Source organism: Macaca mulatta, chromosome 1 (genome assembly GCF_049350105.2).
Source record: "Macaca mulatta isolate MMU2019108-1 chromosome 1, T2T-MMU8v2.0, whole genome shotgun sequence".
Lineage (NCBI taxonomy): Eukaryota > Metazoa > Chordata > Mammalia > Primates > Cercopithecidae > Macaca > Macaca mulatta.
In genome coordinates, this window is record NC_133406.1 from 13,351,164 (window position 1) to 13,377,384 (window position 26,221).

The following is a 26,221-nucleotide window of genomic DNA, read 5'->3' on the forward strand; positions in this document are numbered from 1 at the left end:
CTACTTGGGAGGCTGAGGCAAGAGAATGGCTTGAACCCGGGAGGCAGAGGTTGCAGTGAGGTGAGATCGCGCCACTTCACTCCGGCCTGGGCAGCAGAGTGAGAGACTCTGTCTCAGAAAAAAAAAAAAAAAAAAAAAAGTAGGCAGCCATCTTAAGTGATTTTGCTCTATTTTTAGATGTTAATTTGAATCTATTCTATAAAACTGTTTTTACTTTTTAACAAAGTTTTTATGATTAGAAAAATCTCAAAGACAAAATTAGTGCACTTAATACCACTAATTTCAACATTCCTAGAAAATAGTAATTTATATTTAAAAAAAAAAAAAAAAAGATGTATCAACATGTGGTTAAGCAGACCTGGTTTGACTCACTGAAATTTAGGTAAATCTTGCTGTCGGTCTAGTTATGGTGCTGCAGGTTGAAATCCAGGTGGTCCATGCCTGTGCCAGACCAGATGGTTCCTCAGGCAAAAAGCCCTGCCCTTCTTCATCAGAGCTTTTTCTTTTGCACCTTCAAGTGCCACGCAGGGACACAGATTCTGATTCTGACACAGAATCTGACACATGATTCTGTAGCTTGTAAAAGTGAGGATTCATTCCTGGAGGGATGAGAATTCATTCTCCTGCTTCAAGGAATGGTGTCGTGTGGTTCACATTCTCTGAACACCAGCACTGACACCTTTGTACGCGTGCATACATACTCTGCACTATGCACAGTGTATCACTCACCATCTACTAACTAGGTAGCAAAATATTTATTTCAGTTCTCACTCTCCAAATCTCAGCTTGGTCATTTTGAGCACGTGTTGTTTCTTCAGTTTTTACTAACTAGGCTAGTAATTACACAGCATCTTCCTCTGTTCCTAAGTTCTGTCGAAACTGTCCTTCACTCTACACTGCCTAACTGGATGTAGAGTCTGGAAAATGGAACACTAACTTTCAGGGCTTGGTCTAGGAATCTGCTCCCACGAGCAGCATCAGTTACGATTCTAGAGGAAGCTGCAGAAGGGAAAGAAGGATAGTAGTAGCCCTTCTTATTTAGGCTACTTGTAAGTCAAGAATTCCTAATACTGACCTGGCTCTGTGGGGAAAATTCTACCTTAATTTCTGAAATCATAATTTTGAATGGTGACTGTTAGTTGCAAAACAACATGTTTAAGCAGAGAAATAAAGGCGGAGCATTTTGTTGACCACTTACCAACTTTCAAGATGCAGACATCTAGGGAGCTTAATCTTGACAGTATCAAAATATTTAATTTTTAAAATTATCCTTTTCTCGTAGAAATCTCTCTAAACCTATAGCTGTTCAGTATAAAGAAAAAGAAGATCGTTATGTGGACACATACAAGGTAGCTTTTGTTTTTACTCATACTTTATTAAATGAAAAATTGTGTTTTGTTTTACAGACTTGTGTTTTACCTAATTTTAAATTTATACTACTGATTTTTTACTTTCTTGTATTAGGATTGACGGACAGCTAGAAATCATTATGTGAAATGAAATATCATCTTCTATCCTGATTTTCTGAGAACACTTCGCCCAGAAAAAGGATACATTTATTTTGGCACAAATTGAAAACCAATAACTTATTGTTTATTCAAGTATACAGTAGTCACATTCCTTATAAAAATCACAAAGATTTCCAGGGACCTGCTATTCATATCCCCTAGTGTTATTTATATAATAGTGTTAACATTTTTATAATGTACCATAACCATTAGTCATATTCAGGAAATTATTCATTGGTTTATTAAACAAAAATTTATTAGATTTTAACATTTTAAAAAGAAAATGAATTACCTTTTTCTGTGAAGTTAACATTAATGAAATTCTATTGGAAATTCAAAAAAATGCAGTAGCTACACATTACATTCTTCACAGGAGTATCAAGACAGGAGCAACTGAAACACTTTTCTCATATTCATCACATTATTTTATGCCACAGTTCCTGAAACGTCCCTCTAAGCATCTTACGACTGTCACTACTTGATTCTTCAGCAGTTGAAAATGCGTCATTGCTGTGGGAATCAAGAAGTAACTCTTAATTCACTATACCTGACTTTGTTATCAGAATCAGACAGAAGCTATGGGAGACAAGAATAGTGACAGATATTAAATGTTTGGTTGAACTTCCTACTTTATGATGGGAAGACAGGAGTAGTGAAAAATCACCATATTCTTTTTTTTTTTTTTTTAATCTCTGGTAACTGCACTGTAAAACAGACTTAAAATGTTATATTATTACCAATAATGTGACATAGTTTTTACATTTCTATTGCATTTCTACTTCTAGAGAAGCAGTTCTCTAAACAACATAGCATTACATCTTGAAACTCTTTTGAAATGAAGACATCTCTAGTGACAGAAGCACCTCTCATTTGTTGGGTGCTTGATCAGCTTAGACATTATGAGCCATTAATTAGGAGGTGGAGTGCTCAAAGTTGGGTAGGTTTCCTATGAGGGGATGAAGGAGTGAGTGTGGAGATGGGAAATGCTTCCGAGTGTTTAGGTCTTAGTGAGGCACCAAGGAGAAGACTCCCAGACACTCAAGGAGGCTGAAGTCTCCGGGGCAAGAGTGGGAGGGCCAGCCGTGGAGAATGGCCTCAAAGGGGTAGTAGAGAAGGAGAGAATAAAAACCATCCAGCACTTTTCTAGTGTTGCCTGGAGCCCACAATCACGAATTCTCTGTATTCACTGTTTCTTTCAGTACTTGGAGGAAGAGTACCGCAAAGGAGCCAGGGAAGATGACCCCATGCCTCCCGTGCAGCCCTATCACTATGGCTCCCACTATTCCAACAGCGGGACTGTGCTTCACTTCCTGGTCAGGATGCCTCCTTTCACTAAAATGTTTTTAGCCTATCAAGGTAAGAATTTTTTTAATAACTGCGTAGAAATCATGTTGAGTCATCAGGAAGAAAAAAACCAAAAACCAAAAAACAAAAAACTTAGGACTGACTTTCTAAGAACTATTGAGACTAATCAAACTACAGGAAAAAGAATGCTATTTATTCCTTCCCCAAAATTCTCCTCAAAAAAGCTGTAGTAAGACAGATCATCTTGCTAATGCCTCAAATTTTAGCTTCAAATTAAATGTCTAAGTTTATAAAAATGCAATTCACTTTTAAAAAATTAAGATATAATTCACAAACCATGAAATTCACCCTTTTAAAGTTTATGCAGTTCACTTTTTAAAGACATTCTACCTAATACTTATTTCAGATCCAGTAAGTTACCTTTGGAGCCTATGTACATTATTGTAGTTTATTATAAAGGCAAGTACATTATTGAGGTTTATTCTAACTAACTAGTTAATAAAAGAGGCACACCGGCAACTTCACTGTGGTAGCTTTCTAGTTAATAATCTTCTACCTCAGCATTTTAAGTGACAGCCTGGAGGCCTGAACATGACTTAGATAAGAGTGAATTTATATTTTTATGCAAGTTGGGACACACTCACCTGTAGTTTCTAACGAGAACTGTGATATTAGTTCTATAGCTCTTTCTCGTGGAATCCAGAATACTTTGAGGAATCATTATCCATTCTTTTACTCAACCATTCTTGAACTACTTCATGCCTTTTACTCATGTACAACCTATTGGAGGAATGAATTTGTATTCACTCTTATTGGTCTACAGAAGGGGCTTTCCTATGTTTGTCTCTCTGTAAGTAAACAGAACAAATGTTCTATATGACAGCTGTTCAAATATTTGAAAATTGTTGGCCTGTCCCCTTTCTCTCTCTGTCTTGTTTTTCCCCTGGCTAATTATCCTTGGTTAATTTGACAGCAGATTGAGGGCCTCATGGATGCATGGTCCTATCCCAGCTGCTGCAAGGAATACCAAAAAATAAATAGGACAGTTTTGTACTAAATAAAGTGTTTTTAAAACCAGTGTTTAAGCCATCCTTGTTTGCTGTGGTTTCCAAGCCTGTCACTATTCTGAAGATCTTTCTGGACATGTTCTGATTTGTGAATGCTCTTGACGAAAAGAAAAAGGCAGTCAAAATAAAAAAGAATAATTCAGATGTGCTTGCGCCCCTACAGTGTTTAACAGAACTGTTACCTCCCTCCATCCAAGACTACATTTCATTTAATGTAGCCCAAGAATCCATTAATATAAAACTACCAATCAACTAAAATTTATCAATATTTTTATTCATGTTACTATTATGGATGTATTCATATATAATATGTTTTCTTCATTATGTATTTATGAATATATTTTGTTTAAAACCTAGGACTACCTCAGTCTCCATTCACTTTCATCTTATTAGTTTCAAGTGATATCTCTCGGCTTTTGAATTTATTTCTTTGCTTTGGTTTAGTACAGGGATTCTCCACCTTGGCACTTTAGTCATTTCGAGCTGCATAATTTGTTTGTCATGGGAGCTGCTCTGTGCTTGCAGGACATTTAGCAGTACCCCTGGTATCTCCCTGCTAGTGCCAGTGGTACCACCACTGCCCACACCTCATCCCCCCAGTTGTGAGAATCAGAAATGTTGTCAGACATTGCCAAATAAACCCTGGAGGGCAAAAGTGCTACTGGTTGAGAACCACAGGTTTAATATATGCATATTCTAGGTAATAGGAATTTGTAGTAGTACTGTTTAATAAAATGTAGGAAAATACAGAGAATCTTAAAATCTGAACAGAACCTACCCAATGTGCTTCTCTTGTTCCATATTTCTTTAGTCTTAACTCTAGATACTTTGACCTCACCATAGCATTACAAAATTACCTTAATTTTTCTTTTTAGTTTTTTTGTTTGTTTTTGAGAATTACCTTAATTTTTCTGAATTCCATTTTGATTGATAACTTTTTCTACAGAGTTAGTAGGTATTTCTTTAAATGGCCTTCCTTCCTTTCTGAGAAAAAGTAAATGTTCCTAAACCTTATTTCTTCCCAGATTTTATTTAGTGGCCAGCCAATGCCAACTGACTCAACAGAATAGATGAGAAAGTAATACAAGTGACAGAAGATGTTGCTCAGCAGAGCAACTAAGAAACCCGATGCTGCGATGTGTTTGTGGCAGTCTCCAAATGAAAAGATGTGTTCAAATTTCAGCACGTTCACAGACGTTTTAGATGATGCAATATGGTTCCTAAGAAACATGTAAACTGCTACTGTTTTCAGGGGCCAGCTTTTGGATATCATTTAATATTCTAGGCCTTTCTCTATGGCTAGAAAGTCTGATCATTGTTGGCAGAAAAGAGAGTCCAAACTTAATTCTTGATTATTAATAGTCTACCCTGGGAAAAAAAAAATGAACAAAAGAGTGACTATGCTTAGTTTTATTTTCATTCATAGGAAAGTTTACTCAATTCTTTAGCTCAGAGTTAGAACATCCAAAAAACAATGCACCGTAACATACGCCAACCCCCGCCCCCTACTAGGAAAAAAAATAAAGAAAACAAAGAAAGGAGAAAAAGTAGTCTTAACAATTCAAAGTGAAGGAATCATTTTTCTCCCTGATGGGGAAAAAAACTGTTTACCTACTTGAACTTCAATTTTCCTTCTTCATTATTCATTCATTCAATAAACCAACCATTATTGAGTACCCATTATGTGCAAGGTGTGGATGATATCCCAGGGCCCTGTTTTTGTGGAACTTTCATTCTACTTTGATAGATGATAGTTCAACAAATAAATGGTATAAACTAATCTAATTATATGTATTACAAAAGCATAGAACAGATGAAAAATATAATATCTCAAGTTTATAGAAATATTTATTTTCAAGAACATGAATAACTTCTTTTAAACTATGGGCAAACAAACTGAGCATTATTTTAATCTTTTTGAAGTAGCAAAAGTAAATTAATTATGGTAGGCCTCAAATAGAATTAGGTCTTTGTGTCTTAATTTTATTATTTGTATTTTTTCATAGATCAAAGTTTTGACATTCCAGACAGAACTTTTCATTCTACGAATACAACTTGGCGACTCTCATCTTTTGAATCTATGACTGACGTGAAAGAACTTATTCCAGAGTTCTTCTATCTTCCAGAGTTCCTAGTTAACCGTGAAGGTATAGCAATAAATTATTTCTTATTTATATTTCTGAGGGCTTGTGGTTATTTTGTAATTTTCCAAAAATGAAAATAGCTTTTTTAAGTCCTAAAAATTTGAGTCCCCAAATAAGAGAAAATGTTTTTATTAAGTATATAATTCTATTTTCAAATAAGCTTGAGAATTTTAAGTATTTTATAGGATTAAGTATGTTTGGAAAACTGTAACTTTTAACTAATAAAATTATTTGTAAATATGTATTTTTATTTTATTATAGAAATTACTTTATTCTTTTTTCTGAATACAAAAGTTATAATGTGCTAATTACTTTAAAATTAAGAGGTATGACTTTATTGAAAGCAAAATGTAAATTAACTGAAATCTCAATTATTTTATGAGGAATGACCAAAATAAAAATAAAATACTCTGCCCAGAATTATCTAATAGCCAAAAGGAATACTGAAGTATAAAATTAAATTTTCTATGATGCCAACCAACAGTCTTGGCTGCCAACCTTAGCTATTCTTAAATAGAAGAGCAGCTAACCCTTTAAGGGATGTCTTTGGGTCGTTTCTTACATTACTTAATTCTATAATTTTATGTGATCCTTAAGAGCACATGAAACTGAGCTTTAAGAAGTTGGTGTTGGGCAAATTATGTTAGAATTTTGTTGTATAGTATCTGTGTCTCTGAAGTTGTTTGATTGATTATTGAATCATCAGTAGATTCATGCCACCCTGGCGCTTGTTTCACAGTGTTGCTCAAGTGAGAAATGCCTCAGTCAAACATCAGCACCTGCAATTTGGGGTGCCTGCCTTGAAGCTTTTCATTTAGGACTCCTGTTTAAATCTACTCCTTGTTTTTTCTGTCCATGGTCTCCTATATGTATGTTTTAGCTATCTATGGCTGTATAACAAATAATCTCAACACTTAGTGGCTTGAAACAATAATAAATTTATTATTAATCATGGATAATAAAATTATTTTTTATTGGTCAGAAATAAAAAAAAAAGGTCAGAAATTCAGAAACAGCTCAGCCAGGTGGTTTTAGCTCAGGGTCTCTCATGCTGTTGCCTTCAGATTTCTGGAGGTGGAACAGGCAGAGGATGAAGCCTTAGGTAGCGGGAGCACATCACCCTCTCTTCATGCAGTGTTAGTGCTTTTTCATGTGGTCTCTTTGTGTGGGCTAGTTTTGGGCTTCCCCACAGCACGGCAGCCCTGAATGTCCTACTTGGCAACTCAGGGTTCCAAAGACAAGTGTTCCAAGAGGGAGACGAACAGAGGCTGCATGGCCTTTTCCAGCCTGTTCTTAGCAGCCACGCAGCATCACTTCCACTGTATTCTTCCTATTCGTTGAGGCAGTCACAAGTGCCTTCCCAGATTCAAAAGAAAGGAAGATAGACTTTGCCTTGTGATGGAGAGTAGCAAGATTCTGGAAGGGCATGCAAGACAGGAAATGCTGTTATAGCCATTTTTGGAAAATACAATTTTCTACAGCGTATATCACATCATTTCCTATCAGTGTTCCTCTGGGACTCTCATACGTCAGTTGTCTGCTTTGGATCAGGAGTGTCTGCCTCTGTGATGTTCCCCCAGAACACCTGAAAGTTGGGAAAGCTTGAGTTTATACAAATACCCTGTTATGCACCCCATTCCCAGCCCATTCCCAGGTGCCTCATTCACTGTTAAATAAGTTCCTGCTGCTGCCTCTCCTGAAGCCACACACATAGAGTTCTGCAGGTGCTCAGCCAGTCCATCCTAAATCAACCGTGCAGCTCCTCCGTACGATGACTGCTGAGCTTTCTGAGATGCTCCCATCCCCATCCCATGTGAACTTATATACGCCCTTGATTTATATTCCATATCATATCATTTCAAAATACTTCCCAAGTATTTTGGTGAAGAGCCTTCTGTTTTTCCAAGATCAAAACTTAATTTTATATGAAGCTTAATCAGCTTTTAAAAGGTCCTTTTAAATTGGTATTATGTTGTGGTGTTCAGCAAACTAGAAAATGTAGCACAAAAAGCCATTTCTGTTTAAAGGTAACATTTCCTTTAGGATAATTTTTTTAAATAAGCACTTCTGAGATTTTTGTTTATACTAGCAGACTGATGAGACAATTAGATATTAGCTCATTTACGTCACAGAAGAACCCTCTTATTTCCTGTGTTGGGATAATTTTGTTATCTACAGGAATGCTTAGTAGAAAGGAAGTCAGAACAGACCTATAGACTTATAAAATTAATAGACTGTGGCAATTCATTCTAAGAATGTATATACTTTGTATTAGTTGAGTTTTTAAACTATAGAATACTAATATATTTAGTAAATATTTACTAAATATAATCTTAAATTTATTAAAATGTTAATGCCAGTAGTTCAGAAATGCTTCTACAAAGCCTTAGTTTGATTCTAATCAGGTTTACAATTGAATAGATATTTAAGTACTTAATGCCCTTGAAGAAGCGAATAGTGAGAATATTGGAATTAGTAGGCAATGGTTTTCTCCTTTTCTTCAATATGTTATAAAGTGGTAGAAAGATAAAGTTGAAAGATCTCAAATTTAATTATGATAGCATTAGCTGACATAACCCTATTAGTAGGTAAATAAGTAGATGAGCCGTGGTGTTTCTTATTTAAAATGTAAATCTTCCTTCCTATTCCCTTTTTCGGTTGTAGCACACAAACAGCCATTTTTGTGAACTCTTAAGAACTGCTCTGTAACTGAATGAAACCTGCTTTGGGGAAGTTGAATATTAATATTAATCTTCTCTTTTAGGTTTTGATTTTGGTGTGCGTCAGAATGGTGAACGGGTTAATCACGTCAACCTTCCGCCTTGGGCACGTAATGATCCTCGTCTTTTTATCCTCATCCATCGGCAGGCTCTAGAGTCTGACTACGTGTCCCAGAACATCTGTCAGTGGATTGACTTGGTGTTTGGTTATAAGCAAAAGGGGAAGGCTTCTGTTCAAGCAATCAATGTTTTTCATCCTGCTGTAAGTGACTCTTTTAAAATAATCTGTATTTATATAAGATAGAACCTGAATATTTTAAGGTTAGTTGTTCAACTGTTCCTTTAAAACACCCAAGTTACCAAAGAGAATTGGTAGTAGCATTAAACCATCACCTAAGATTTTTCAGGTTTTATATTTCCTCTCATTAAAAACAAGATACTATCTTTTTCAGAGGTTCCCCAAAACCATCCCCAGGTTTGATGATTCACTAGGTGGATTTGAGGATTCAGCATATAGTCATCCTTCTAGTTCAGGTTTATTACAGTAAATGATACAAAGTAGAATCAGCGTGGGGCAAAGTCTGGGAGAAATCAGGCACAAACATCCAAGAATCTACCCCTGGTAAAGCACAAAGAGCATACTCAACCTCCTCCAGCAACGAGTCATATGACACATGTGATATGTTGTCTGCCAGGGAATCTCATTAGAGACTCAGTGTACAAGATTTTTATTGAGGTTGGCAATGTAGGCACCCTCTGCCTCGCACATACTGAAATTCCAGCCTTTCAGAAGGAAAGCAGTTGTTCTGTATAAACCGTGTTGTTTGTACAGTTTAGGCACAGTAAGTCACTCTTACCAATTAGGGAATGGTAGGACCTCTCCTGAAATTCGAGTTCCGGACAACAGCCAAGGGCCAACTTTGCAAGCAGGCCTTTCCAAAGATAGCAGTCAATCTTGCTATGTTAACTCTTTTCTGCACACTACCCGACATACATGGTCTACTTTAAAATGGCACCATGTTTTCTTATTACAGAAAAAGTACTTGTGCTTTGTTAGAAAAATGTGTAAAATACAGACTAGCAACAGGGAGAAATTTTAAAGTCCACTTTAATATCACCATCCAGAGATAAATAGTAAAAGCACCTTTAGACTTCTTTCTATAGATGTGTATCATTCCATTTATATAATAATAATATTAGTGCTATTTGGTAACCTTTTCTTCTCCCTAAATAAGATAATCTTAAATTTATTCAAGTCATTAGGTATCATTCTACATTATTTTTAATGGCTTCTTAGTATAGGTAGAGTGTTCTTAATCCAAAAATCCAGAATTCAAAATGCTTCAAAATCAGAAACTTTTCGAGTGCCAACATGATAATCAAAGGAAATGCTCATTGGACCATATCAGATTTCCGATTTTTGGATTAAGAATACTGAACTGCTAAGTAAATAATGCTAATATTCCAAAATCCTCCCCCCGCAAAAAACCCTGAAATCCAAAACAATTCTGGTTCCAAATGTTTGTATAAGGGATACTCAACATATATTCTCAAGTATAGCTATAGAATAATTTATTTAGCAGTCTTCTATTGTTGGATATTTAGTTAGGATTTGTTTGCTATTAAAATTAATATTTCTATGGTTATTTTTAGGTACATCTTTACCTCCTTAAGATAAATTCCTAGAAGTAGAATTGTTACATTTTTATTTTTTATTTATTTATTTATTTTTGAGATGGAGTCTTGCTCTGTCACCCAGGCTAGAGTGCGGTGGTGTGATCTCAGCTCACTGCAACCTCTGCCTCTCAGGTTCAAGCAATTCTCCTGCCTCAGCCTCCCAAGTGGTTGGGATTACAGGTGCCCACCACCACGCCTGGCTAATTTTTGTATTTTTAGTGAGACAGGGTTTCACCATCTTGGCCAGGCTGACCTCGTGATTCACCACCTCGGCCTCTCAAAGTGCTGAGATTACAGGCGTGAGCCACCACGCCCGGCCTACATTTTCAAGTATACTTTTTGAGGTTGTTGGGTAGACTAACTTTAGAAAAAATAATCTTACCTCTTCAGGAAACATCTATTTTGCTAGGCTCTGGGGATGCAAAAGTAAATAAGACTCAAAGAGGGTGAAGGGGGTTAGGAGGAAAGCCAACTTTCCTTTCCAAGGTAGATGGGCCTGCCTGGATATAGTGGAGACTCCAAATGCGGCCGCTGAAAGGAAATCCCTTGAGGAGTGGGAGGTGAAAAAGCAGATTCTGAAAAGAAAGATACTTCCTTTCAAAAGGAAATATCTAAAGGACCTCCCCACTAACTGTAATTTTCTGTGTTGATTGTAACAAATCTACAAGAGTTTATAACAAATATAGGTAAAATGCATACACAGAACCTACAGTAGACCACTCCGTATCTGAGCTTTTTAGGCCAGTAGTCCATTCCCCGAAAGTAGCTTTAAAATAAAAAGCTCATTCGTTTATTTTGTTCCATAATTATTTTGAGTACATCCGAAGTCATGTAAAATTAAATTTCTTAAGAGATTTATAATCTACAAAAGAGAATAATATAGGTTTCCTGATTATTCTAATAGAAGATAAATGCTATGGAAAAGTTCATTCTAAAAAAGGAGAATAATGTAGTTTGGTGAATAACAACTTCACATATAATATTAATATATAAGGGAGGAAAAACACCTTCTTTTCCTCAGGTTAACTGGAGTCTCTGCAAAATAACAAAAACAAAGAGAAACAAAAAACCAGATTAACAAGAGCAAATCATATAAATTTATTTAATGAAAGTTTTATGTGGCACGGGAAGCTTCACATGGAAATAAGACCCCAAGTAGTCTTTGGAATTTTATTTTGGCATTTATAGAAATTTTATGTTTAGATATGTAATGAAAGCCACTACGACTGATTAAATATTATACTAAAAGCTAAGCCATCCAAGTGGATATGTACGAAATATAGCTGATCTATACTCAATTACTGATCACCAGCTTTAGAAATAAAGAAGTAAATGCACATTGCTCTCCATCTGACTCTACAGGATAATGACACTAAGAAATAATATTCTTCTTGGCCAGGCGCGCGGTGGCTCATGCCTGTAATCCCAGCACTTTGGGAGGCCAAGGCGAGTGGATTGCCTAAGGTCAGGAGTTCGAGACCAGCCTGGCTAACATGGTGAAACCCCATCTTTACTAAAAATACAAAAAAATTAGCTGGGCATGGTGGCACACGCCTGTAGTCCCAGCTACTCGGGAGACTGAGGCAGAAGAACCACTTCAACCCGGGAGGCAGAGGTCGCAGTGAGCCAAGATCGTGCCATTGCACTCCAGCCTGGGCGACAGAGTGAGACTCCATCTCAAACAAATAAATAAATAAGAAAAAATATCCTTCTTAGTGCAATAATTTTATTAGTACAATAATACCCTTTACATTTAAGAGCTTTGAATTTTCATTGCTGCTCTTTTGGTTTTATCTACAATATTTATTAGAACCTAAATAATGCTGTCTTTATCTACCAGCATTGTGTTTTAACTTCATTTTTGCCTCTTCCTATATATTGCTTTGGACAAGCAACTTCTTCAGTAATTTAATATCAAGTATTATATGATATTCTCAGGTCTTAAATTAAAAACTGATTTTATAAACATACCTAATTATAACCAGTCAAGATACATTGTTTTTGTTCACCTATTCAGAAACATTGATACTTCTGATCTCAGTGAGACCATGCGTGATTGTTAACCTGAACAAAAGCATTTTTTCCATAACCTAGAATATAAAACAAAGTGTTGTTTTTCCCTTTGGTGTTATATTATTGCCAAGTCTTTCTTTTTACTACATATGTCTTGTTCCTTTATTCTTTCACTCTGCAGACATATTTTGGAATGGATGTCTCTGCAGTTGAAGATCCGGTTCAGAGAAGAGCGCTAGAAACCATGATAAAAACCTATGGGCAGACTCCCCGTCAGCTGTTCCACACAGCCCATGTGAGCAGACCTGGAGCCAAGCTCAATATTGAAGGAGAGCTTCCAGCTGCTGTGGGGTTGCTAGTGCAGTTTGCTTTCAGGGAGACCCGAGAACAAGTCAAAGAAATCACCTATCCGGTATGTAATTTGGATTTCAATTGAATGCAGATGATGCCAGGCACTCTCCCAGGTGCCAGGGATACAGTAATGAATAGCATGGTCCTGTCCTAAAGCTGTGTGCCAGTCAGTGCAAGACAGGTGCAGCAGCGAAAGCAGAATCCTGTGCAAGGTAAATGCTGTGTTAGGGATATGAGACAGTGCTTTGGGGAGCTCAGAGGAAAGAAGAATTGATTGTTTCAGACAGTAACCTCCCTCAGAAAGCAGAGAGAATGGTTATTCCCAGGGAAAGCCTCCCAGGGCAGTGACATAATAGGATTTTGCAAACAAGAAAAGAAGGACTAGAGAATAGTTTGAGCATTGGTATGCCAGTGTACACTTACCATCCACAATCAAAAGGATTGACCAGTGATGCGGATGTTTTGGTTTATACTTAAGGGGGAACTTTACATATTTCTTTGGCCTCCCCAGGTTGTAATGATAAATAGTACTGCGTCCAAAAATAGGAAGTAGGTATAATTTTTACTTCAAAATAGAAAAATCAAGCAAGCAAGCCTTAAAGCTAAAGTGGATTTTAATCTTCAACTAAATTCTTCATATAAAAACAGCATAAGATAGTAGAATGTGAATTGTAAACACTATAAGGGTTTGCAGAAGGAAATCACAGAAAACGAAAAGGTAAGGGAAAGAAGTTGTAAAGGACCTTAAAGATGAAATAACTCAGTGTATCTCAAAGTGCAGTAATCTGTGACCTATTTTAAGAGGAAAAGGTTTTTACACACCTACACCTTGTTTGACTATTATTCCTTATAATAATATTACTTTATGTAAGACAGAACACTGGATATAAATTATTTGTGCTTATAGCTCACATATGTCAAATGTTCATGTTAAATACAAACAAAACTTATTCCACCAGTGAAATTCAATTTTAAAGCATTAATATGGTAGACAATGTTGTTTTGCTAAAACTAAATTGCGAGTGTTGAGCTTCATAATAGAAAACTACATTTTTTGTTTTCTGTTCTTGAAGCTTCACAAATCACTTTAGTCACTGTAATTACCAGCATCACTATTTTTAACTACGATCTGTCACTTGATTGATTGATAGATTGATTGAGACGAGTCTTGCTCTGTCACCCAGGCTGGAGTGCAGTGGCACAATCTCAGCTCACTGCAACCTCCGCCTCCCAGGTTCAAACAGTTCTCCTGCCTCAGCCTCCTGAGTATCTGGGATTACAGGTGCCCGCCGCCACACCCAGCTAATTTTTGTATTTTTAGTAGAGATGGGGTTTCACCATATCGGCCAGGCTGGTCTCGAACTCCTGGCCTCGTGGTCCGCCTGCCTCGGCCTCCCAAAGTGCTAGGATTACAGATGTGAGCCACCACACCCAGCCCAATCTGTCACTTTAACATGTCAACATAATTTTACAATATATCCCTGAAAATTAATAAATGCCATTTAATTTACTACTATACTTACTGCTCATTAGCTGTTAAAGTTGGATCTGAGCAGTATGGCTGCTTGCAGTGGGAACATGGTACCAACCTACTTCATTCCCACCTCAGGACCTTTGTGATGACTGTTTCCTTCACCTGGAATAACCACTCCCCAGATATATCCCCAGTTTGTTCCCTCATCTCATTCAAGTCTCTGCTCAGACATCTCTTCCTCGGAGTCTTCCCCGACCCCCATTTAAATGCTTTCCATAAGCTCTGATTATATCTAAGTCTAATTATGTCTCAAACAGGTGTTCCGTCATCCTCAGACCCCTTCCCCTTCTTTGTTTTTGTGTATAGCACTTCCATCACCTGACATATTGTATATGTATTAGTTTATTTATTTGTCTATACTCCCCTCCCAAATAGAATGTAACTCCATAAACACAAGGACTTTGTCTGTTCTTGTTCATCACTGTGTCCCCAGTTCCTAGGAAGGTGCTGGGCATATAATAGACACTCACTATTTTTAAAATTAATGTCTTCTCTGATGCAAGTTCTTTAAGGTTTGGTTTGCTGCACTTCTGTGTGATGTGTAATGACATTTATGCCACTGCTTTTCTTTATTTGAACCACGGTGAAGCCTTCCACACCATACTGCTTCTTGACTCCTTGGGCCTTCACTTGACATCTACACAAAATGCAAACACAAGCCTTGAAACCAAGCAACAGTACTCATTTATAAGGGGGTCATCTGGATGACCCAGATATGCTTGTGTGAACTTCAGTTCGCCATTGAAGTTCAAAACAATCAGAGCTGTATAAAAAGCATTTCAACAAAGCACTCCTCTTTAAATATTCTATGAGAAGTGGCTGTTCATATCCTTTGCCTTCTTTTTCATGAGGTCGTTTGTTTTTTTCTTGTAAATTTGTGCAAGTTCCTTGTAGATTCTGGGTATTAGACCTTTGTCAGATGGGTAGATTGCAAAAATTTTCTCCCATTCTGTAGGTTGCGTGTTCACTCTGATAGTAGTTTATTTTGACGTGCAGAAGCTGTTTAGTTTAATTAGATCCCAGTTGTCAATTTTAGCTCTTGTTGCAATTGCTTTTGACCTTTTCTTCATGAAACCTTTGCTCATGTCCTGAATGGTATTGCCTAGGTTTTCTTCTAAGGTTTTTATGGTTTGGGGTTTTACATTTGTCTTTAATTAATCTTGAGTTAATTTTTGCATAAGGTGTAAGAAAGAGGTCCAGTTTCAGTTTTCTGCATGTGGCTAGCCAGTTTTCCCAGCACCACTTATTAAATAGGGAATCATTTCCCCATTGCTTGTTCTTTATCAGGTTTGTTGAAGATCAGATGGTTGTAGATGTGTGGTGTTATTTCTGAAGTCTCTGTTCTATTCCATTGGTCTATATGTCTGCGTTGGTACCAGTATCATACTGTTTTGGTTACTGTTGAAAAAGAAGCTCAAGATCACTGATCATTAGAGAAATGCAAATCAAAACCACAATGAGATACCATCTCACACCAATCAGAATGGCGATTATTAAAAAGTCAAGAAACAGTAGATGCTGGTGAGCCTGTGGAGAAATAGGAATGCTTTTACACTGGTGGTGGGAATGTAAATTAGTTCAACCCTTGTGGAAGACAGTGTGGCGATTCTTCAAGGATCTAGAACCAGAAGTACTATTTGACCCAGCAATCCCATTACTGGGTATATACTCAAAGGAATATAAATCATTGTACTCTAAAGACACATGCACATGTATGGTTTATTGTAGCACTATTTACTATAGCAAAGACATGGAACCAACACAAATGCCCATCAATGATAGACTAGATAAAGAAAATATATACCATGAAATACTATGCAGCCATAAAAAAGAATGAGATCATGTAATTTGCAGGGACATGGATGAAGCTGGGAGCCATCATCCTCAGCAAACTAACACAAGAACAGAAAACCAGACACCGCCTGTTCTCACTCATAAGTGGGAGTTGAACAGTGAGAACACATGGACACAGGGAGGGGAAAAACACACACTGGGGCCATACAGGAGGGTTGGTGGGGAGGGGAGGGAGAGCATCAGGACAAATAGCTAATACATGCAGGGCTTAAAACCTAGATGACAGGTTGATAGGTGCAGCAAACCACCATGGCACATGTATACCTATGTAACAAACCTGCACATTCTGCGCATGTATCCCACAACTTAAAAAATAATACTGATAATAACAATGATAATAAATATACTATGATATAAAATAGTTGCCATTGTATCTTTCTGTGTCATTGAAAAACTAGAAGTTTAAATTCTGCAACTCATATAAAAGTAATTTCCTGGCAGGGAACTGTGAATGATAAATGATAACTATAAAATTTAACACACAAATTTTTCTCAACTTTAATATTGATAGATTTGTATCCCACAGGGGAGCCACAAAAAAACACTGATAGACAAAATTTTAGAAGCTTGTTTTTAAAATGCCTGATCCTAACCTCTCTGTTCCCACATGAGCATTCCTGAAGCTCTTAAGCTTTTCCAGAGATATTCATTTTTTAGACCACTATGATATCATTTAAAACTGTATATTAACATGTCTCCTAAATAGTCTGACAGAATTATTAGAGCTCCTAAACAGGCATGATTTTTTTAAAAGATAGTATATAGGTCAATGATGCCTTTTTTTTTCATTTATTTGGAAAATGACATAAGCAAGTTTCACTAAAAAATCTTAGGTTTTTTACAGAAATGACTGAAAATTGCTTAATATATTATTTTTATTTTATGTAGCATTTCCTCTGAAGAGTTGAAAGTAAAATAATGGGTTAAACTCTTAAATGTCTAAAAGGAGGGAATCCATTAAAAAAAAGTTCAGTAGAGGATAAAACAGTCATAACAAGAACAAAAAGATAGAACTATTGGGGGAAACTCTTTAAAAGGGCATCATGTCTTTTCTTCTTGATTTTGAAACTTTTTAATAGTTGGTTTTGCTTGAAGTCAAGGAAACCTTTTCATTACTGTTCATGAGCAGCCACATGGGTATCTCTCTAGAGTCTTCACTCATCTTTCTTTCCCCAAATCCTCTTGTTCCTCGAGCTCTACCTTCTATTTTTCACTGACAATTCTTTCTCATCTCTTTTATTCTCTAGTACTGGCTAGAGATTCTCTAATCCTCTCAATATGTTCCATAGATAAACTCTTCCCCTTTCACTCATCACATACCTATTTGAGATGAGAACCTGCTATGTCCAAGCACAAAGATGAATCACAGAGGTGTCCCCTCTCTTCAAGGAGCTCATAGCTGAGTGAGGTTTCCTGTGCTACATGTGGTCTTGATTTCTATTGCCATATGTACATATGGCTTGTCATACTACCAAATTACAGTCTTCCAGTAAGTATCAACTTTAGGTATTTCAACTAGAAACAAGAAATGTACTACATTTTTTTCTCTGCTCAAATTTCAAGGAATTTTGAATTATTAACCACATATTTTCATGCAAATTAGGCCAGAACCACAGAGTAAAACTCAAATAAGGAACAAATATTTCTATATGCTAAGTATGGGAAGTAAAAAATATGAGTAAAATAATTCTTGCCCTTACAGACCTTACAATCCATATTACTTTCTCTTACTTTGTTTAGCGCTTAAATTAGAAATAATTCTATACTTACTACCTTTTAAAAAGCCATACTTTTTATTTGTCTTGGTTTTAGAGTCCTTTGTCATGGATAAAAGGCTTGAAATGGGGGGAATACGTGGGTTCCCCCAGTGCTCCAGTACCTGTGGTCTGCTTCAGCCAGCCCCACGGAGAAAGATTTGGCTCTCTCCAGGCTCTGCCCACCAGAGCAATCTGTGGTTTGTCACGGAATTTCTGTCTTCTGATGACATATAGCAAGGAACAAGGTAAAATAAAATGTAATGAAGATCATTCTGGATATATCTTTCATGAGATTTGAGTATTTCTAGCTCATCTGTGCTGCTACTTTGAGTCCTTGGTGGAAAAAACTCAGCTCAAATCTGTGGTTATTTAGTACAAAGTGGGAATGAAAACATACTACGTGAAAAAACTGAGAGTTAAATGCAGTGCCATTTGAAATGAGAGGAGGAACTTTAAGGGAACAAGAATAAATGGTTATGTTCACAAAATGAAGGTGTTATCAATTTGACAGAAATGTACACTTTGAGGCTGTTGAGCCCCAGAATAGACAGACATATTTGACTGACACATCTACCACCTCAGAAGATATAGTCATGGGTTTAAGCAACAAACATAACAAGGATGTCAAGATAACCTTGAAAATAGGGTTTTTTTTTCTTGTGTATATCAGTAGTTTATTGTTTTTATTTTTATTTTTTAAATTTTTTTTATTTCTTATTATACTTTAAGTTCTAGGGCACATGTGCACAACATTTGGGTTTGTTATATATGTTTAAAACACGTATTCCTGAAAACCAGTCCTTTTCTGACTCCCCACATACTGACTCACTGAAAGCAACATGTGGGCAAGTGCTGTGCACTAGAGGCCTCTTCATGTTTCTAGATGTCAACCAGACACTGGAAAACTAGGGACGTTTTGCATTTGAGCAGTCCCTCAGCCATTCCAAATTAACCGTTTCACTAGAAACAAAAGAATTCTTCCTACTTGCTAGGCATGGACGTGGGGCACCAAAATGAATGACCTAGGGCACTCATCTGTTTCTATCAGGTTATTTGCAGACTTGCCTAAAAGCCAGTATGTGGACTAGATGCCATTAGCAGCCAGCACTGCTGACAATTACCATTACCTTCTGTGCACTGTGCTCCTTGGGAGCCGTATATAGCCTTCCACCCGAACTGCAATACAAAGGGGCCAGCACCCAGAGAAAACATCATCCTCATACATTATTGTATTGAAATTAGGCATGCTAGCTGGGCCGTAGTTCTTTTAGGCTCACTCTTATCTCTGTCATGAAATGAATGATTGTTTTTATAGTTGTTAGAAATAAGAGAGGATGCATACCATTTTATCTACATTTAGTGAGTTAATAGGATAAGGTAGATCTGTTTAATCATAATTATTGTGATATCAATGGTTTATTCTTACTAGTATGTTACAATTAGTTATGAGGTAATTTACAAGTAATTTACTAATAATACCAAAGTACCAACATGGGTGAATTATTTACCTTTCAAAAATTAGAGTACAGTAAAATTTCTCTCTGTTGAGCAAAAGAGAAAGAGCGGGTATTATCACTTAGCATTATGGGACTTAAACATGTCAGACATATTCTAAGCCTATCTTCTTTGTGCCACTACAGTCATGAACCCTTAGTGTGCCCCTAATAGCTATGTTCATTCAAATTACACTTAATTTCCTCGCACAATGTATTTGGAATTTGTCAGAACCTGGGTATGTCCAGGGCAGTAGTGTAATAGAACAGTTTCCCCCGTGGCCCCGACAGTCACAGTTCCTGAGTTTTGCATCCTTGCCCAGCTGCTTACTAGCTATGTGGCCTTGGGGAAGTTAACTTCGTGCTTTGCAAATCCTGGCTTTTGATCTATAAAGCAGGAATAACAAAATAATTTACCTCACAGGGTACTTTTCTGTAAGGATTCAATACAATAATGTATGAGGATGATGAGCACAGTGCCTGGTTCATTCTAAGTGCTTAATAAATGTTTATTGGTCTGTAAACACCCTAGGGTCTGGAAGGGGTCAGTGTTTACTAGATACACCCAACACTAGACCCAGCAAGGAACAGTCCACGTAGACATTCTAGAGAGGCACTGACTGAACAGTGTAGCTTACAGATGAAAGTTAGGTCACTTGTTAACACAAGAGACACATTGCATCAGAATCTCTGGCGCTTGAGTCCAAGCTTATACACGCTGAAAATCAATTTTAGATTCAATTTTAGTAGATCCTATTTAAGATACACTGTCTTAGTAGGTAAAGGAGAAGTTTCTTCTTCTGAAAGAAAAAAAAAAAAAAAGATGATGCCTCTTGTGGTTACTGGAATGAGAAACCTTGGTTTATGGAGCACTTGCTGCATGCCAGGCATTATGGTAGGTTTTGAGAGGACTCAAGACTCATGTGGTTCCTTTCCCTAGCAGCTTATATTTAGAGCAGTTTCTATTTAGTGAGTAGATTCCAATTCCTTTGTTGCAAAATGTTGTCAACATTTCTTATTTTACTCAACAAAACAAAAAGCTGTGAATTGCCTATTTTCAATATGCTGTTGATTCATTCAAGAAATATTTATTTGTTATACTCATCTACATGCTGGGTATTCTACTGGAATAAAGAAAGCATATTCTGTTTCCTTTAGGAACTTAAAACATTGCAAGTTTCAAGGGCAGTACCATTTACAGCATCTATGCTACATTTAGCTATATCCAGCATACCAACAAAGCATAGATAGTTAATGGTACTGGGAAATGATATCAAAATTTCCAAATTTGTATGCCAAGAGAACATAATACTATGTTGTAAAAGAGAGAGAGGGCTGGGTGCAGTGGCTCAAGCCTGTAATCCCAGCGTTTTGGGAGGCCAAGGCAGGCAGATCACTTGAGGTCAGGAGTTCGAGACCAGCCTGGCCAACATGGTGAAACCCTGTCTCTACTAAAAATACAAAAAAATTTAGCTGGGCGTGGTGGCGAGTGCCTGTAGTTCCAGCTGCTGGGGAGGCTGAGGTACAAGAATCACTTGAACCCAGGAGGCAGAGGTTGCAGTGAGCCGAGATTGCGCCACTGCACTCCAGCCTGGGTGACAGAGTGAGACTCTGTCTCAAAAAAACAAGAGAGAGAGAGAGAAGAACAGAGCCTCCTTGAATGAAAGTCTGCCATACACAGTCCTGCAGTTGACAGGATTAAATTATCCCTTCTCAGGGTAGGTGTTGCTTCCACTCTAGCAGTAGTGTCTTCCTGCTACTAACAGTTGTCTATCCTGGGTATCTAGAAAGTTAAATAGTATCTAGTTCATATTTATTTTTAAAAGAAAAGGTGTCTCAGAACATGAATAGAGTAAGCTTGACTATCATTGTCTTTTATAATAATTTCTTAACAGAAATTTTCGTTCTGAATCAAATAAATCCCAGACAAAACAACACAAGTGAAAAAATGTAATCCCACCCTCAGAATCCTGTTAGCATTAAAGGAATAAAACTAAAAAATTGTTCCATTTTAGAGATATAAAGATGGTTTTGTACCAAATGATATGTTCTGCTATGTAAACTTCACCCTTTAATCTGCCAGTTTGGGGCTTTCATGTAACAAGGGAGCGGTAACGATCTGATACTTTTCTTTCTCCTTCTCCTTGAGGTGTGAGAAGCATGAACAGTACGGACATTCAGTGGTCAGCCATCCTGAGCTGGGGATATGCTGATAATATTTTAAGGTTGAAGAGTAAACAAAGTGAGCCTCCAGTAAACTTCATTCAAAGTTCACAACAGTACCAGGTAAACATTTTTATTTTTATTTATTTTTTTTGGAGACAGAGTCTTGCTCTGTCGCCCAGGCTGGAGTGCAGTGGCGTATCTCGGCTCACTGCAAACTCCGCCTCCTGGGTTCACGCCATTCTCCTGCCTCAGCCTCCCGGGTAGTTGAGCCTACAGGCACGCGCCACCATGCCCAGCTGATTTTTTGTATATTTTTAGTAGAGTCGGGGTTTCACTTTATTAGCCAGGATGGTCTCGATCTCCTGACCTCATCATCTGCCCACCTTGGCCTCCCAAAGTGTTGGGATTACAGCTGTGAGCCACTGTGCCTGGTCAACATTTTTTTTTTTTTTAATTTTAGACAGAGTGTTGCTCTGTTGCCCAGGCTAGAGTGCAATAGCACAATCTCAGCTGACTGCAACTTCTGCCTCCCAGGCTCAAATGATCCTCCTCCCTCAACTTCCCAAGTAGCTGGGACTACAGGTGTGTGCCACCAAGCCTGGATTATGTTTATATTATCTGTGGAGATAGGGTTTCTCCATATTGCCCAGGCTGGCCTCAAACTCCTGGGCTCAAATGATTCACCCGCCTTGGCCTCCCAAAGTGCTGGGATTACAGGTGTGAGCCACTGTGCCTGGCTTTTGTAAATGTTTTTATGGAATCTTTATAATAGTTAAATACAATGCATAAAAATGAGTCAGACTGGCCGGGCACTGTGGCTCACGCCTGTAATCCCAGCACTTTGGGAGGCCGAGGTGGACAGATCACCTGAGGTCAGGAGTTCAAGACCAGCCTGGCCAACATGGGGAAACCCCTTCTCTACTAAAAATACAAAAAAAAAATTAGCCAGGCGTGGTGGCGCATTCCTGTAATCCCAGCTACTCGGGAGGCTGAGGCAGGAGAATCGCTTGAACCCAGGAGGCAGAAGTTGCAGTGAGCCAAGATCACGCCATAGCATTCCAGTCTGGGCAACAAGAGCGAGACTCCGTCTCAAAAAAAAAAAAAAAAAAAAAAAAAACACTGATAGCAGCTAGCTTGGTTGGTTGGTTGGTTGGTTGGTTGGTTGGTTTTGAGATGAAGTCTCACTCCATCACCCAGGCTGGAGTGCAGTGGTGTGATCTGCGCTCACTTTAACCTCTGCCTCCCAGATTCAAGCGATTCTCTTGCCTCAGCCTCCCAAGTAGCTGGGACTACAGGCATGTGCCACCACGCTTGGCTAATTTTTGTATTTTTAGTAGGGATGGGGTTTCACCACATTAGCCAGGTTGGTCTCAAACTCCTGATCTCAGGTTAATCTCCCGCCTCAGCCTCCCAAAGTGCTGGGATTACATGCATGAGCCACTGTGCCCAGCCAAGCAGCCAGTTTTTAATATCCTGCAACTTGTCCAGTCAAGAAGCTGATGTTAAGCTGGGCGTGGTGGCTCACACCTGTAATCCTAGCGCTTTGGGAGGCCAAGGCGGGCAGATCATCTGAGGTCAGGAGTTTGAGACCAGCCTGGCCAATATGGTGAAACCTCATCTCTACTAAAAAATACAAAAATTAGCCACGCGTGGTGGTGGACACCTGTAAATCCCAGCTACTCGGGAGGCTGGGGCAGTCGCTTGAACCTGGGAGGCAGAGGTTGCAATGAGCTGAGATCGTGCCATAGCATTCCAGCCTCGGCAACAAGAGCAAAACTCCGTCTCAAAAAAAAAAAAGAGAGAAGCTGATGTTTATAGTACTTACAGACTTCCTAACTACCACTATTTGTGTCCCCCAAATTTGTTTTCTACCCATTTTCTCATTGAGAGAGTATAATCATAATCTCCTACTCAATATCAGTAAAGGGCATAGTGTTTGAACCAAATCAGCATTGCCTTCTTCTCAGTGTTCACTCACCTTTGTCATTAAGTCATTTTCTGTAACCATAGTGCCATCTTTTATACCTGATTTTTCCTAAATGGACTGGATATTCAGGCATCATGATCACTGGGCCTGTAGCCCTGTGATCTTTGTTAGTGTCCCAGCTTTGTTATATACTAACTAGAGCCATTGACTAGTAACTTAACCTCTCCAAACTTGAGTTTCTTTCCTCCTCATTACAACCAAGATAATAGTACTCATACTACTTTCTCAGAAAGCTGCTGTAAAGTGTTTCCAGTGTTTGTGAAAGAAACTTGTAAACTGTAGAATACCATGTAAATATACAGTACTGCTGCTGAACTGTTACTGACTCTTAATTGTATGGACAGCCTTCTTTTTTGACTCTCTTTCCATGGGAAGTTCTCTTACCATCCTCTGATTTCCATTACCTACATAACACCTGCTGCCTTATCATCTGTCCTAAAATGTATCCCATTCCCTGAGCTCTTTAGAAATGGAGGAAGCTACTTAGGGGAATTTTTAGCAGTGAAAGCAAGAGGAGCAGTGACTTGTTTGCATAACCCTCAATATCCCTGACCAAAATATCACCACCATTTGATTATAGCTTACCAGGAAACTGACGGAAGTAAGAATAAAGAGACAGTGAAAAACAACTTTACTAGGAACTTTAATAAGTTTTTTTTTTTTTTTTTAGTTTTGAAACATATCAGGCTGCATTAATCAGAGCCTTTTTATGCAGATAGAAATATATATATGCAAACACAAACAAGTTATAACCATAAATCATGGCAAAGCTGGTAATAAAACTAAATTGGAAATGAATCTACAAAATAAATGAAAACACAAAAACGTATTATAGAATCAGTATGTCCCTTACTGCACCCTTTTTGGGATTATTGTAAATTAGGAAAAACAGAAATATGTACAGTGGGAGTTAGATATACAATACATTCTACCTGTCAAAATACACTGACATAAATTTGTGAGCAGATTTATTGCTGTCATCAATAATCTGGATTTACAAACATCTTGACTTTCCAATGAAAAGTGAAGAAAAATAAATGAAATCATCATCAGTATTAACTGAATGTTTTCAATGCAATGTTAAAGATACAAGCTTTCAATCAAATTCTTTCCACCTTTAATTACTAGGCATTCCTTCTATTTAAGAGTTGGGTACTGTTACATTAGATTGATGTGTTGGGAAGAGAGGACAAAGATAGACATAACTTTGAAGAAGCTTTCCAATTCACTAATATATTTTCACCAGTGCAAAGACAAGCATTTAGTCAAATTGTTTTTGCCAAGTAAATTGACTATTAGTTTAGCAGATCCAAAGCTTGAATAAAGTTGTTTAAAATTCTTTTTATTTTTTTCTAGCTTTATTGGAATATAATTGACAAATGAAATTGTATATATTTAAGGTATACAGTGTGATGTTTTAATATATGTATACATACATTGTGAAATGATTACTACGGTCAGGCTAATTAACACATCCATCACCTCACATAGTTAGCATTTTTATGTGTGTGATGAGAATATTTAAGATCCACTATCTTAGCAAATTTCAAGAATACAACATAGGGTGGGGGTCAGCTGGTGTGGAAAGGACCTGTCAGGCCACACAGAAAATTAACTCAAACCTGAATGGTGCCTCTGTGGTTAGGACTGAGGGATTTTGTACCAAAGGCATAATCCCATCTTTTACATTCACATTTATCTATCTTTCTTCTCCTGCTTAACAATCTTTAGAACTATTAGAAGCAATCCCTCTATTTATATGTACCCTGTTTCCCCACCAAAGACATAAAATGAGGAAAATAAAAGCAAAAAGCAAATAAATGTGTGAAGTACACACACATTCACACTCAAGCTTGGATTTAATCAATCCTGAATCATTGTTAAATTTATCTAAATATATATACATATATACACATATATCTACACACAGGCGCGTATACACATTCTAATATATTTTAATTGGGAAACAACATTTCGACATTTGGCTCAAAGTTACAGAATATTATTATATCTGACATGTTTCTAACTGTTTCAAGAAATGTTTACCTAACATTTTTGAGATTAAAAAAAAATAGTTGTCAGAAAAGTAGAAGTATTTTTCATTCTTTTAAAACATGATAATCTTTGATTTGTCCTTTTTCAAAGGTTACTAGTTGTGCTTGGGTGCCTGACAGTTGCCAGCTGTTTACTGGAAGCAAATGCGGTGTCGTCACAGCCTACACAAACAGATTTACAAGCAGCACGGTAGGTTCTGGGCTTTCTGTATGGGTAGTATGGGACTTTGTCAATGAAGGGAAGAAAACCTTTATGAAGTATAATTCATTTTGCATAAGATTAACTTAAAATGTTTATACCTTAATCTTCTCCCTACATTAGGTCTTAAAAATCTTTAGGGTTTATTAGAATCATGAAAAATCTTGAAAACAATTGTAGTAGTCCTATTTTTTTTCAGAGACAGTATTTTGAGTTATGATCTGTTTTGTATTTAGGCTTTTAAATGACATTTGGTGCTTACCTGTATTTGCGATATCAACCTGAATGCTTAGGAGTATACTGTAAGAGTCTATCAGTTTGAAAGCTTAGAAACCCTAATGTCCAACATTCCCATACCCTCTGAGTAAACTAAATGACAGCAAAATCTAAGT

The 26,221-nt window shown here is 37.4% G+C and overlaps 1 protein-coding gene across 1 annotated transcript in view; it reads left to right on the forward strand.

The window, feature by feature from the left end:
• The window catches only part of LYST (lysosomal trafficking regulator), a 200,111-nt gene that overhangs the window by 148,524 nt on the left and 25,366 nt on the right, over positions 1-26,221 (forward strand). Inside the window, exons 41-48 of the mRNA XM_015126904.3 lie at positions 1,283-1,349; positions 2,708-2,864; positions 5,887-6,027; positions 8,789-9,006; positions 12,616-12,846; positions 17,986-18,175; positions 21,573-21,709; positions 25,722-25,820. Coding sequence (XP_014982390.3) covers positions 1,283-1,349; positions 2,708-2,864; positions 5,887-6,027; positions 8,789-9,006; positions 12,616-12,846; positions 17,986-18,175; positions 21,573-21,709; positions 25,722-25,820 — 1,240 coding nt within the window. The remainder of the gene's footprint in view (positions 1-1,282; positions 1,350-2,707; positions 2,865-5,886; positions 6,028-8,788; positions 9,007-12,615; positions 12,847-17,985; positions 18,176-21,572; positions 21,710-25,721; positions 25,821-26,221) is intronic.